The 13,253-nt window shown below is 43.6% G+C and overlaps 1 protein-coding gene across 1 annotated transcript in view; it reads right to left on the bottom strand.

Moving 5' to 3' along the window:
- The window catches only part of iglon5 (IgLON family member 5), a 90,937-nt gene that overhangs the window by 5,274 nt on the left and 72,410 nt on the right, over positions 1 to 13,253 (bottom strand). Inside the window, exons 2-4 of the mRNA XM_076106790.1 lie at positions 10,463 to 10,541; positions 7,497 to 7,729; positions 5,677 to 5,796 (exon numbers count right to left, since the gene is read on the bottom strand). Coding sequence (XP_075962905.1) covers positions 5,677 to 5,796; positions 7,497 to 7,729; positions 10,463 to 10,541 — 432 coding nt within the window. The remainder of the gene's footprint in view (positions 1 to 5,676; positions 5,797 to 7,496; positions 7,730 to 10,462; positions 10,542 to 13,253) is intronic.

Here is a 13,253-nt window from a genome sequence, read left to right as displayed (position 1 = left end):
AACATACACACAACCACTGTCAATCAGTGGACCTTTACTTGCCCTCACAAACACACAAATGGCGCCTGAGCGCGTTTGTGAGCAACACCGACTCAAAAACACACACACTAAAAAGACGCTAAACTCCATGATTATTCCTGTCAGAGATTACCGCGCCGGTTCTAATTGAAGATTATACTGGAGGATTATTAGTGTGGCTACTGAGCTGGAGACGATTATTTGCAGCTGCTGCGGCAGAGGCTGAGCAGCAAGCGACAACCGCGGTGATGGCTGCTTGTGCCACCCGAGCAAGTGCAGGCGGGCGCTTGCTGATGGGGTGGGTGCAATGGTATTCACTCATTCCATTAGTTTGATAAATATAGCTCTCCTGTGACATCTCTGTCATGCAAGCAGAGCACCCAACTTTGCTAAAGGGGGGGGGGGGGGGAGCGGAGAAAAAGATATAATCAGACAACTAGCACTGGAGAAATTACACACAAGTCTGTTACAGATGACTTCCAAGAAAGGACAAAGAAAATAAAAAAAAATGAGAGCAATCGAGCGCTAGAGAGCGCATTACAGACACGGAGAGCGCAGTCATTTGCAAGAGATGCACAGATATAAAGATAGAGCAAAAAGAGAGAAACAGCAACATAAAAGTTCAGACGTCAAGTTGAGTATTTGATGTGGTCAGTTCTTTCATGGACTTTTCATCTTCAGCACCTATGTGTGATGTAATATGACAGTGCAGAGCAGCCCTCTCTTACTCCCTTTCCCTCCCTCCCTCTCCATCCCCTGAGATCTCTGGACTGGCATTGCACACCTCTCTACACTTTGGTGGGAGATCATATCTGACTGGAGCCGGCCCCTGGCACTCCTACAATGGCCTGTAAAATACATCTCCATCAACCACTTATGGCTTTTGAAGGAGCCTGACTCCTGACCACCAGAGATAGTTGGATTGCACCTGAGACAGAGAGCGAGAGAGAGTGAGGGGGGGTTGAATGAGAGGAAGAGAACAAACAGGCATCAGGGGCTCTGGCCTGCCCTACAGTGAAACTGTGCTCTATTTCCCCGGCAGCACTTTGAGCCCGACTAGATCATCAGGGCAATTGATTTCTCCGCTCCTCTTATCCATTTCCATTACAAAAACTACCGTCCAGGCAGAGAGGACTGATGTTAGGTTACAACAGAGCAGGATGGACAGCCTGACAGACTAAAAAAAACCTGTCCTTTGGAAGAATGAAGAGATGAAAGGTGTGTTAGTCGAGCTAAATGAAGCTGCAGCAGAATTTAAACCAGCAAAGGCCACTTTGTCCCAGGGCTTCTAATGCGCAATACCTAAAATGAATCCATAGTCTTCCATTCAGGTAGTTAACTACACATTCTTTCCACAGTTACATTTCTTTTATGGAGCCTGACACCAGTATTCTTTATTATATTTTCTTGTGGTCAAGAAATCCCATAAAAAGACCAAAACCAACAATAAATCAATCCTGCATAACTAAAGCCTGATACATCGTATTCATTGCTTTGTATTAAGTAAGAGTCCAGCATCTTGCACTCAAGTTCCAATTCAAGTCCCAAAACAAACATGTACAAATGCGCTCTTCACCAAATGTAATACCATTTGCAGTTTTGCATACTGCAATTCATTTGTTGTTGACCACCGCATTGTTTTTGTACAAGGACAAAACCATCTTTGGTATCTTTTGGTAACGTTAGTTTCATGATTCTCTCCTGCAACTTCATTGGATGCTGTCAGATTTGTTCAAACAAAGTGATTTGTCGACTTGCTGGTAATGAATTGCTTTAGTGCTTTCAGGACATGAATTGATTGGCGGCACACTTTTAAAACAACATACTTTTTAATCTTTGGTCTTGGCGGAAGATATAAAGTATTTTAAAGTCAAGAGGCTCAAGTCCAAGTGAAGTCACAAGTCATTGGTGTTAAAGTCCAAGTCAAATTGCAAGTCTCTTTGATTTTGTCAAATCGAGTCTAAAGTTATCATATTTGTAACTCAAATAGGACTCGAGTCCAAGTTATGTGAGTCGAGTCCACACCTCTGGCCAGAGACCTCCATTGATACACCTTTGCATCGTTGACATGTTTCTTCATCACCATAAACATGGGCACTAGTTCATCTTTAGTAAATCCACCATACACCTTCCTGGTGCTGTAATGTGTCTTAATCCACGGCAGGAAAACAAGTTCCCAAGAAACACAATATTTACTCGTTTCAGTAACATTTGCTCAACCCTAAAGTGCCCGACTGTTGTAGGAAATCATTAGTCATTTAAAAAAAGATTAAGCTGTATATTTCAAACCATTTTTTCCCAGACGTTTGTCTTCAGTATGAACAAATGCGCTTGAGGCTGAGGCTACCCAAAGGGAAGAAAAGTTTCAGACACGGAGATTAAAGCGCTATTAGTTTTGTTCTTTTAGTGGGATTGTTAACAATATCAAAAATATAGAATGTTGCCTTCAACTTTAACATAAAGCACATCAACATTTTGATAAGGACCCAATACATGTGTTTACTGAAGTAATTGTGACCAAAATATGTACTGAGCTGGACAAATTACAGTTCAAAAATAAACTCGTGAGTGCTCTCTGTCAACGCTTTCCTGCCTTTTCCAATCATCTCACTTCCACACTCAACCTGCTATTCCTTCTCTCATAAAGCCACACCTGTTCCTCATCAACTCCACTCAGTATATACACCCACACACGAGCACGTCCTCTTTCACATCAGCCTTGCTGCCATAGCAGTAGCACAGCATTTGAGTCACTGTTCATGATTCCTGTCAGTTTCTGTATTTTACACGTGTCCTTTTTGGGTCTGCTGACTGCTTACCTACCTTCCCGCTCTGTTGTCGTCAGGCATTTGGATCCACACAACATCCAAAACCTTTAAGTCTCAAAAATCTAACTCCCTAACAAATGTATACACTCTTTATGCTTATTATATGCCTTACTTCCTAATGAAAAGTGCATGCCTCCTCCTCCCCACCACAAGAAGCAACCATGCATTCATTCGTTCAAGCTCAGCCCACGAGTGTTATAACGGATGGGATGTCAAATGATAAGGCCCTGATGCGCTGGTGTATTTAACACAATGAGACAGCATGCCTGTATGTCTCTTGAGTGGGTCAGCTGATGGATGCCAGTGAGAGTGAATGGGTGCGACAGATATCTGTGCTTTGGTGCAGATGAAGCTGGCGGCGCCTGCAACGAGCGCAGATTAGCGCCACTATCTGTATGTAAGAAACCGGTAACTGTTCAAGTTGCAAAGGGCTTGAAGACTGAGCAGGTCTCAGCTCTAAGGTGTTGCACCTCCTCATCTTCCACCACCGCCTGACACACGAGCACATTTTCCACTCAACCTCCACGTATACTACTCGCCCCCCCCCTGCAGTTTCTCTATGCAGTCTGTGAGTAATGGGGACAGATGGCTGGCAGCTTCTTGCTGTTTCTTTGGGCTAGTCCACCCCCATCTCTTTCTCCAAACGCCCCTGGTCTCCTGCAACTGATGGCTTGGTTGCACAAACTCTCACGGAATAGCAATGCAGCCCCTATCTCTTCCACTGCAAGCTGAGGGGGTTATTGGGGGGGGGGGGGGGGATGTGAGATGGTGGGGGCGGCTAGAGAGGGAGGATTACTGCTGACAGAGAAATGCTGTAGGCTTGCAAGTGAGGACAACCGCACAGTTTGTGATGTAAGGTGGTGTGTGTGTGTGTGTGTGTTTGCTGCAGGTGTGCGTTCTTGAATGCTTTACTTTTCTCCTCTATTTTTGGGTGTCAACGATCACTATGGGCTTGTCCCTTTTTGAGGTTCTGTGTAGGTTCACAAACACTGACTGTGCAGAGAAGGACATTACATGCACAGCAGACTAACCCAGGGACAAACAAGGGAGAGAGGAGGAGGGACAGACCTTTTGAGCAAGCCCAAAGCTGTCTGTAAGTACAGCAGTGCAGTATAGCTTGTGCATTTATTTGCAGTATACAGTATAATTACAGCGTGTTGAGTAGTTGTTCACACTGACCTTTTTATCATTGCTGTCTCTGTGCTGCAGTTGATCTGCGTTTCTGCTGCTGTCGTCAAGCTACAACTCAGCCAATACTGCTGTGTGATGAAAATGCTTTAACCAAGACTTTTGCGACACGGATGCAACGCCAGCCGCACAAGAGTCCATAACTTTAAATTTCAAAACACAGAAACCTTTAGAATGGTAATCTTTTTTTCTGTAATATCTCCCTCAACTGTCAAAGTTGAAGCTCAAAAGTTCAATCTAAGATATACTTTGTAACGTATTGGCATACATCTCACACAACAAACAAAATTCAGTGTTCATATTTCATCAAAGAAGCCATGGAGCTCATGCAATGTGCAATATATTTTAGCCAAACTGATGGGAACAACAAATAATAGAACACTACATAAGTCAAGAGAAACATTCTTTGCTTATACGTATGTTGAAAAATATTGTAAGTTACATTAGGAATTTTGAGTCATAGCACAATTGTATATTCAGTACAGAGCAATTGTCTTCATGTACCAAACAATGATACAGCACTGCCTTTACAGTTTTAACCAGAAAGACTCATTCAGTTGGGTTGCATGGTGTGGTGGCTAGCACTGTCGACTCAGAGCAAGAGGGGCCTTGACGGCCCTTCTGTGTGGCGTTTGCAATTTCTCCACATTCTCCTGCCCCCCCCCCCCCCCCCCCCCACAGTCCAAAAACATGCAACTTAGGTTAATTGAGGACACTAGAGTGTCAATGTCCTGATAAACCAGCTGATGTGGTACAGTAGAATAACGTCATTCATGCAGATGTATAATACAAAGCTATTGCACTTAGGGCATCCAGATGGCCAGCAGCTTCACTGGCAGTATCAAATAGGTAGTATAAAAGGTGTTTTCAGAGAGTGAGTCGCTGCAACCACAAGAGGTCCTTGATCATCTGTCCATAAATGAGTGCCAAAAATATTATGCAGTTTGATGTAGCAGTATGCAAGGTTAGCTGTGGACAGACACAGAGATGTACACACAAGCATGCACACACTCATTCACACAACCGATCTCTTTATCTCTTGGTGGAGATAAAAAAATAATAAAATCTCTAAAAGCCATGTTTTGGTTTTTTGCCATTTGTGGTGATAAAGGTAGGAACAGAGATACCGGAATAAATGCAGTGCTGATCAAATCTAATGGATTTAACTTCAACTATCAAGTCCTGCATCCTGACAACTCTGAACTAGTTCTGATTCCACATAATGATGGATGCTAAAAATAGCTGATTTAAGTGGCTGTTAGCGTAGGTTGGCATCGTGATGCTGGTTGACAGGGTGGATGAAGACAGATGCTGATGATTACAGGTGGCACGGTGGGAATAATTACGTATAATGTGTGGTTATTTGGGAGAAAACACTGGGACATAGGGAGAATACCGAGAGTATGAATTTAAGATGGTGACAGACTTAACAGCTGGGTTTAAGAGTGATGACACAGGTATGTGGGATAAAGACTTGGACATGAGCTGAATGCTGATAAGCCTTTAGGAAGAAAATGGGGGGAAAAAATAAAAAGACTATAAAAGAGGTTAGGGATGAATGTGAAGTCGGGGAGATAAAGGTGAAGCTGTGAACAAGAGATCTCTGGATGTGGTGACAAGCAAGAAAGATGGGGTGGCTTACATTTCTGGTCTTTCCAGGTGACGGTGGGCTCAGGGCGACCCACTGCCAGGCAGTAGAGGTTTACATTCTCGCCTTCGTTCACCGACACGTTTTTTGAGATGTTGACAATTCTGGCCGGCACTGAAAAACAAGATCATGCCATTAAAATATGACCTCAAAATCCCCTTTTTATTTCATAAATTATTGATGAGGTATGGCCTCAGCCTATTAAGGTGCTTATTAAGGTATGATGCAAATCCGTGCACCTAAGACAGAGAGGCAATCAGCTGATTAATGATCTGCGCTCACTGAACTGTGAAACAATATGCTTGTCTGTCTGCTTAAAATGCACTGATTTTTAAATTACTGCAAATGGGAATTGAGAAATCTCCTTCTCCTGACATTTAATCCATTTTAAAGAAAATGCATAGAAGTGGTTGTCAGAATTTTGACTTTTTAGGTGAATGGCCACTCCTGGATACCGCTTTTGCCCCAAACTCACAAAGTGTTGGAGCGCTATGCATGTATTTAGTTTGATAACATGATGGCCCCTTGAATTTAAATGGCCCATTATCATTGCTTTTAATGAGCTCGGCCCTGAAATTGCTTCTTTTTTTTTTGCAAGACATCTACTGAGGATCCCATTTTTCTCTATCTTGCTGGAGTTGAATACTTGCAGCGATAAAGCACAGATTGGAGTGGCGGTAAAGCAGCTCCTGCTTGATGCACTGACTTGAGGGTATAATTATTTAGTGTGATATCAAGCTAGGGCTCGAATTGCAGGCGACTTGGAATTAGGTATATATGGTCATCTGTGCCAAGCTTTGCACCCTGCAGACAAGAGTTGTTTGTTTGGCTGCAGTACGATGTGAAAACTCACTTAGTAAGCTGCCGACATTGTCTCCGCCACCCGTGAGCTGTGAGCCAGACCTCGTGTTTTACATTCCTGCAGAATTTACCCTAATATACCCCGTGACAAATTTTTCACTTTCATCCCGTCGGTGGTGTATTAATGAAATCTGCACAACGGACTATCCAAAATATGCGAAAAATTGACACACGCAGGGGGAACAGGTCTGAGATCCATCCTCTGGGCAGTTCTGCGCCAATACATCATGTCACTGAGGATCAGTCAGACTCTCACTCACTTAGTTGCTGACTTGATGAATGAGCCCTAGTCGTGGTCCTGCACTGTCAGTTATTAAGTCAGGCACTATGGACAGCCCCCCCTGTGTACCGCATCTCCTCCTCATCCATCTGATCTGCCTAACTCTTATGAAGACAAGCAACCCTACCTGGCCACATGGAAATAACAAATGGGCTGGGACTTGGCCTTGTTATTGAAACTGACTTTCTGGTTATCTGTCAGCTGCACTCGGCCTTCTTTACTGAAGCCGCACACATACACAGGCCAGCTAAGCTTTCAAAACATGAGCAAGTAATTGCAGTTTGATATAAGCATAAATACCAACCTTGTATACTCAAACATCATAAAAAAACATTATCTACATAGTTTTCCATCATAGATTTAACTCTGATTTAATAGAAAACGAACACTGAAACGTAACCATAGAAAATCTTATTTGCTTCCCCTGCTGTCAAACCTCAATCACACCCAATAGACGACACTACGCTTGGATGAATGCCGAAATGCATAATTAAGCCATTTAATTTGTATCCAAGGGTGCTTACAGTAACATCGATGCACACATTGCTTTTATTTGCATCACATCTGCAGGCTCTGGATATATCAGGGAAATGAGTCACTTATACTGGAAACGGTAAACACTTTAAAATCCCTTTATAACAGAATCCTGTTCAGTCTCGACTCGGCTGTTCACCTTGGACAATGAGGTAGACGTGGGCAATGCGGGGCTTGTTATTGGCCTGGAAGCTGCAAGTGTAGGGCCCCTCGTCGGATACTTGCACCTCGTCGATGTGGATGGAGAAGTCGCTGTTGTTGCTGTTGGCCAGCGTCACGCGCTTGTCCAGCGACCACTTGTCCGTCCCCGTGAACAGGATGTTGGAGCGGTTCAGCCAGGCCTTGTGGGTCACCTCCTCGTCGATCCGACATCTGAGAGGACCGGAAAGTGAGAGACACGAGTAGGGTTGATGCTAAATACCGCTGAGAGGTTTTAATCGTTACATACAGCTGTACAAACGGGTGAAATGTCAACATCAGTGTTTTGGTACAGTGTTGCACACAGCTGACGAGCTTCAATGCACCTCAAAAGTTTTATTTTACTAAAAGAATTGGACACCATTTTCCTAAAGTATACTCCCTCTTTTGGTGTGTTTTTTTGGTGGGGAACGCTGAAAAACATGTTCGTCCAAAATCTCCCATAGGTGTTCAAATACATGGAATACAGTGCCTGCGAAGGTCATAGCACATGATTCACTTCCTTTTCTACTAATCAAACCATTCAGGGTCCCCTCATGCGTGCCCTGTACAAAGCATCTCGCATTCATTATGTCTCCCCACTCATTCATTCTAATTTCTCCTTTATTTGTCACCTCATTATTAGTGCAGTTTTACCAAGAGGTTACAGACAAACCTCTTTGGCAACATTGCACTAATGATTACCCATCACTCCTGTTACACGGGTGGAGAAAAATGGGTCAAATTACAGAAAATATGGCTGAGGTCAGTTATAGGAAATCCAAGAGGTTGTGAGCAAAGTGTTGCATGAGAAGTGTGAATCATTATTATTCTCTTCACAGCTTGGTTTTGTCTTTACGATAACATTAAACATGAATGAAAATAAGGAAGGATATGAGTGAGTGTGTTGATTAAAGCGCAGTAAACCCCTGGCGTTGTTCCAAAAAGGATGTGGCACGCTTCAAAAACAGGAGCCACGGTCCAAAGGTGTGACTTCAGTTCTTGGCTTGGCCACTAGATGTCCTTACCCAGCTTCAACGAGCTACAAGGCCTGGCCTCTATTGTCCTCATGTTTAATTGATGTGACCTGGATAAATATCAAGGTTGAGGTAGATCACTTGCCAAGTCCGTGGCAGTGACACCACGATGCAAAACAGCTACAGTGCAGGTTAGCCTGGAAGTCTTTTACAAACAGGCTACAAGGCACTGGGCTGATGTTCAGGTGGACACGTGACCTGAGGGCCAAGCGGGTTTAGAAAAAGAGCAAAAGAAGAAGGAACTACTTTGTTGATTACGTTTTGTGGCTGATTAATTTAGATAAAGAGACGCTAAAGTAAGCAATCCCACCATAAAGAAGATCATTATGTGTACAAACAATCTATTAATCTATTTTTAAAATGAATCACTTCTGCACTGATGATGTTGCTACAGGACTGCAAACCCAGAGGAAATGAGCACCATAATAGCATCAAATGTGCCGCGTCTTAATGGGCCGCATCAAAGCCAACACAACAGCATTGTCTCAAGCATAACACAAGTATTTGTGCCACTTGGGCAAAAGTGATTTTACATGAAAATGGATATTATTTATGAAGCTGTTTAGTCTGCTGTTTGTTTGTCAGCTACCGACTGTCCAGAGCAGACTAAACTTACTGATTACAAAATGTGCCATCACATCACTGATGATCTGTACCATGAAATCAAGCTTCCAGAATAATATCTGGAGCATCGCAAGTACAGTTTTCAAGCGGTGGTTTCGACATAGGGGACGCCAAGGACACAAGCCTGAGGCATCGGGAGATGGTCAACAAGAAGGAAACTCAAGAAAACATATTTCTGGCAGAAGAAAAACCAGGTTTGTTTTTTCTTGTGAGTTACTGGATAATCTTACCTCTTTAAAAGTATTCAAATAAAACACACGCTGAAGGAATAATCAGCCTTTGCTTGAAGTGGTGAATTGTAGACTCAAGCAACATGTATAAAGGAGCCACAAGTAGTGGCACAGCTTTTGTTCTCACAATGAATAGTCCAAAAGGTCGGCTGGTTTAAAGAACTGAAGGGGATTACCACTAGCTAATGAAAAGGTTTTGAATTTGCTAGTGCACAGCTTTCCAGATACCAAATTGTAAAGGAATAAATAGTGACATTGAAAGCACATATTTTCCGAAACCCAAGTGCGTTCAGTTTAGAATTGTTGGTGTTTATACACCCGGATAAATTATATGGATTTGACTTCTCCACTGTGTCAATAGAAGAGCTTCAGGCTACACGTCCTGATAACATTATAGATCAGCCTTCATGGTTGTTTGATTCCCAACTTTGAGGAGAGACTTGTTGATGTTGACAAATATTGACAGGCCTGTAATATGTTTGACTTTGGTGGAAGGCCCACTCTTCTTGCAACAGAAAACTAAACTAAAAAAAAGAATTTGTTCAGAGAACTGGGGGGGGGGGGGTTAGGCTTAAATGTGATGAAAGTAATGTTGACTTGGATTTTTTTTTCGCGCTGCTGAATGCACTGCCAAGCATGGTCACATCCACACGACGGGGAGAAAAAAAAAAAGTTGGCTATTTTTCTGCTTGGTTGGGAGCCGGGGAAAGCTGTGATTTCTACTTTATCACTCACAGTTAGTCAAGTGTGGTTGGACGCGGAGGAGGTCCGCCCACCGAGCTGACCTGTGCATCATTATTGTTACAGCTAAGTAAAAGGTGATTGCAGACAGACGGCATGACTCCAGCGACGTGTGACAGTTATTATCATTCAATCAGCTACAGGACAGACAGAGCTGAAAAATATGGCACAATATGGGGCGCCTAATTGAAGTTATGTGACGGAGAATTGGCAATTAAACCAGCATGACAGGTGGGGGGAAATGCAAACACGTTTTTCATGTAATTAGTGGGTGCAGGTGTAGGATCAGGAGTTACCTCAAAGTGACTCTTTCTCCTTCCAACACTGTAATGTTGTCCGGCAGGTGTCCGAACTCTCCTCCGTGCACACTGGACGCTGCAGAGAAAAATGAGAGAAGAGACCAGTGAGCATCCAATCATGGCACCAGGCGCTGGCATTCATCAATCTCAGGTCAGGTGCTTGAGAATTGACTACCTCGCCCATTGAGGTTGGGCGGGGATGTGCTCCGTATCCTGAAGGGAAAGTAATAAATATACTAAACAAAAGAGTCACAACGTCTGCACTGACCCCCATACTTGAATAATGATTTGGTTTTCTCCTGCATTCTGGTGGGATGCGCGCTCATTGAACAGCGCTGATAATGAGCCAAGGGAAGAGGATTCACGCGGAGCTGCCGGAGCGTGAAATGAAGGGACAGCAACGGTAACAGAAGGGATGCTCATCCTGCCTACCAATACACACACGCACTCGGAGAACAGAGGCACATGCTTACAAAAGCACAAACACGCACACACTTACTGAGTGCCATTAGTTGAAGAGGAGATTCAAACTTGGCATCTGTGAGATGTGTTTCACTCAGGTGGGAAAAACACTTTAAAGTAGTTTGAAGTCATTTTTTGTGAACTTGCTTGGACTGCAAACAAAGATAACCAAAGACCTTATATGCTGGCAGTTATATTGCTTACTGCGACGGGCTGCTCCCCGGTAAGACACCTGGCTCGGTCCATCTCGACTCTGCCAAATCCCAGCATGACACCAGATACCTCAGCTTGTGTCTCCCCTCCATCTCCGACAATCTCTTTCTCCCTCTGCCTGCAAAATGACCTCAATATCTCCAGTAGGCCTTTACTGTGTTCTAGCCTTGAGGTTTAATAAATGGTGACTTTATGAAATGAAGCCGGTGCAGTGAGTAGCTTAGAAGCACCTCAAGGTTTGTTGAATAACCGCACAAGGACATGTTAAGCATGCCGATTAGGAAACCCGGGAAGAGATGCGACCCAAAATGAAGGCAATGCAGCACTACAGCTTTGAATTAAAGGAGGGTCTTTGTGGAATCATGGTTTGATTACAAAGAATAATTGGAGAGGCTTCAGAATTACGATGCACTTCGTGGATTCCTAATCAAAAGGTTTTCAAACCGCAGAGCTGAAAGTCCTGAGAACTGCCAACTTCTCTAAATAATAATTAATCATCTTTTAAATAAAGACAAATTATGCCTTTTCTGCGCGTTTGCGAATGCAGCGCTGTTTGGCTATTTCACAGTAAATATAGGCTACATTGTGTATTCATATATTCATGTGTGTGTGCACCGGTGCATGGTGCCGCTCAGCAGTTACAGTAGCTGTCTGCTGCTCATTTGTGTGAATGTGTGCGTTTTTGTTTGCTGACATACCGGTGGAGAACAAGAAAGGAGGACAAACTAATGACGCCTCAAAAGAAAAGTGGCCCTGAAAATCTCCTGCTAAAAGCTGTAATCGCATTAATGGGTGCTGCTGCTGCCGTGCTATCTAGGCCGGCCAAGGATCCCAGAACTGGCTGCATCTCTCTCTCTCTGAAAGCCTGGGGGGGGAGGGGCTTGGCACATTGGCCATTGTTTCCAATGTTGGAAAAACTGTCACAAGCTTTCGTTCATCTGTGGCTTTTATTACAGAGTAATGTTGCATCGCTGTGCTAATGCTTCCTGTCTTAGACTCAGACAGTCCTCAGCTCAAGCGCTCAGCTGTTTCCCTTTCAAGTACTCTACACACTAGACTTTATTTAGGTTAATTCAATTCAGTTCCAGGGCTTGGGGACGGGTGTGACACGCTGTCATAAACACACACTACCCCACATTCGCAATCGCAGACACACACGTAGAGAAAAGGCGCTCTCTCTATCACATAATGTAACCAGTGGGACACGCGCGCGACGCACCCATTTTGATTGAATGAATGCATACGCTGGATGCTCCAAACAACACTGCGAAGGTTACAAACCAGCGGGGAGCAATTCCCATTTCCCTACTCAATTCCCATCTTCACAGCTCGATTGGCACCTCGCATTCTAAAACCTGTATCACTCCGCCTTCACTTCCAGACGCTGCACAACACGATAACCAGGCCAACACATTCAGTCCATATTTCCTCTCACACACTGCGTCACAGGACAAATCACAGACGTGTTAACTTACGCAAACACACTCATCGACGCGACAGGCGAGCTGTGATGGAGGTTTGCCTGAGTTCATTGTGACAACGATCGAAGCAAAGATCCAGGAGACAAACACACACACAGATATCTAGCATTCACTCTCCCTGCTTTATGCACACTGTAAACGTTTTCTGACCCCTCACTTACTCTCACTGCTCAGCGTGCAGTCACAGCTTTGACTTTGGAACAGACGCAACAGAAAAACTGTTATGGATATCAACAGCCTGTGTAGAACACATAATCAGGACCAGGATCTGTATTTGAGAGATGGGAGACCAGCTCTGTCCTGAGGCAAAAGTTGGCGTTCATCCTCCTTTTTTTTTTCCTTCTTGCCAAAGTATGTTTTCTACTATTTTGACGAACATTTGTTATTGTTTGACAGCATCATCTGACACTTTCTTTAGGTAGATGAAATTATGAATATATGATGCATTCCCTAAACTGATACACCTGTTTTCAATCTCCATGCTTTCCAGCCCAAAGTGTAGGAGTGCAGGACTTTGTCTGAAGAGTGTCACACATTGGTAATTCTGTTGTTCAAAATTGGCCACAGCAATCAAATCAAATCAAATATACTATAACGGTTATTGCTTCGACAGATGAATGAATCTAAAGTGT

Source organism: Anarhichas minor, unplaced genomic scaffold (genome assembly GCF_050575085.1).
Source record: "Anarhichas minor isolate MPS153535 unplaced genomic scaffold, ASM5057508v1 ptg000035l, whole genome shotgun sequence".
Lineage (NCBI taxonomy): Eukaryota > Metazoa > Chordata > Actinopteri > Perciformes > Anarhichadidae > Anarhichas > Anarhichas minor.
The sequence above is the reverse complement of the archived record's forward strand: the minus strand, read 5'-3'. Positions and strand labels throughout refer to the sequence as shown.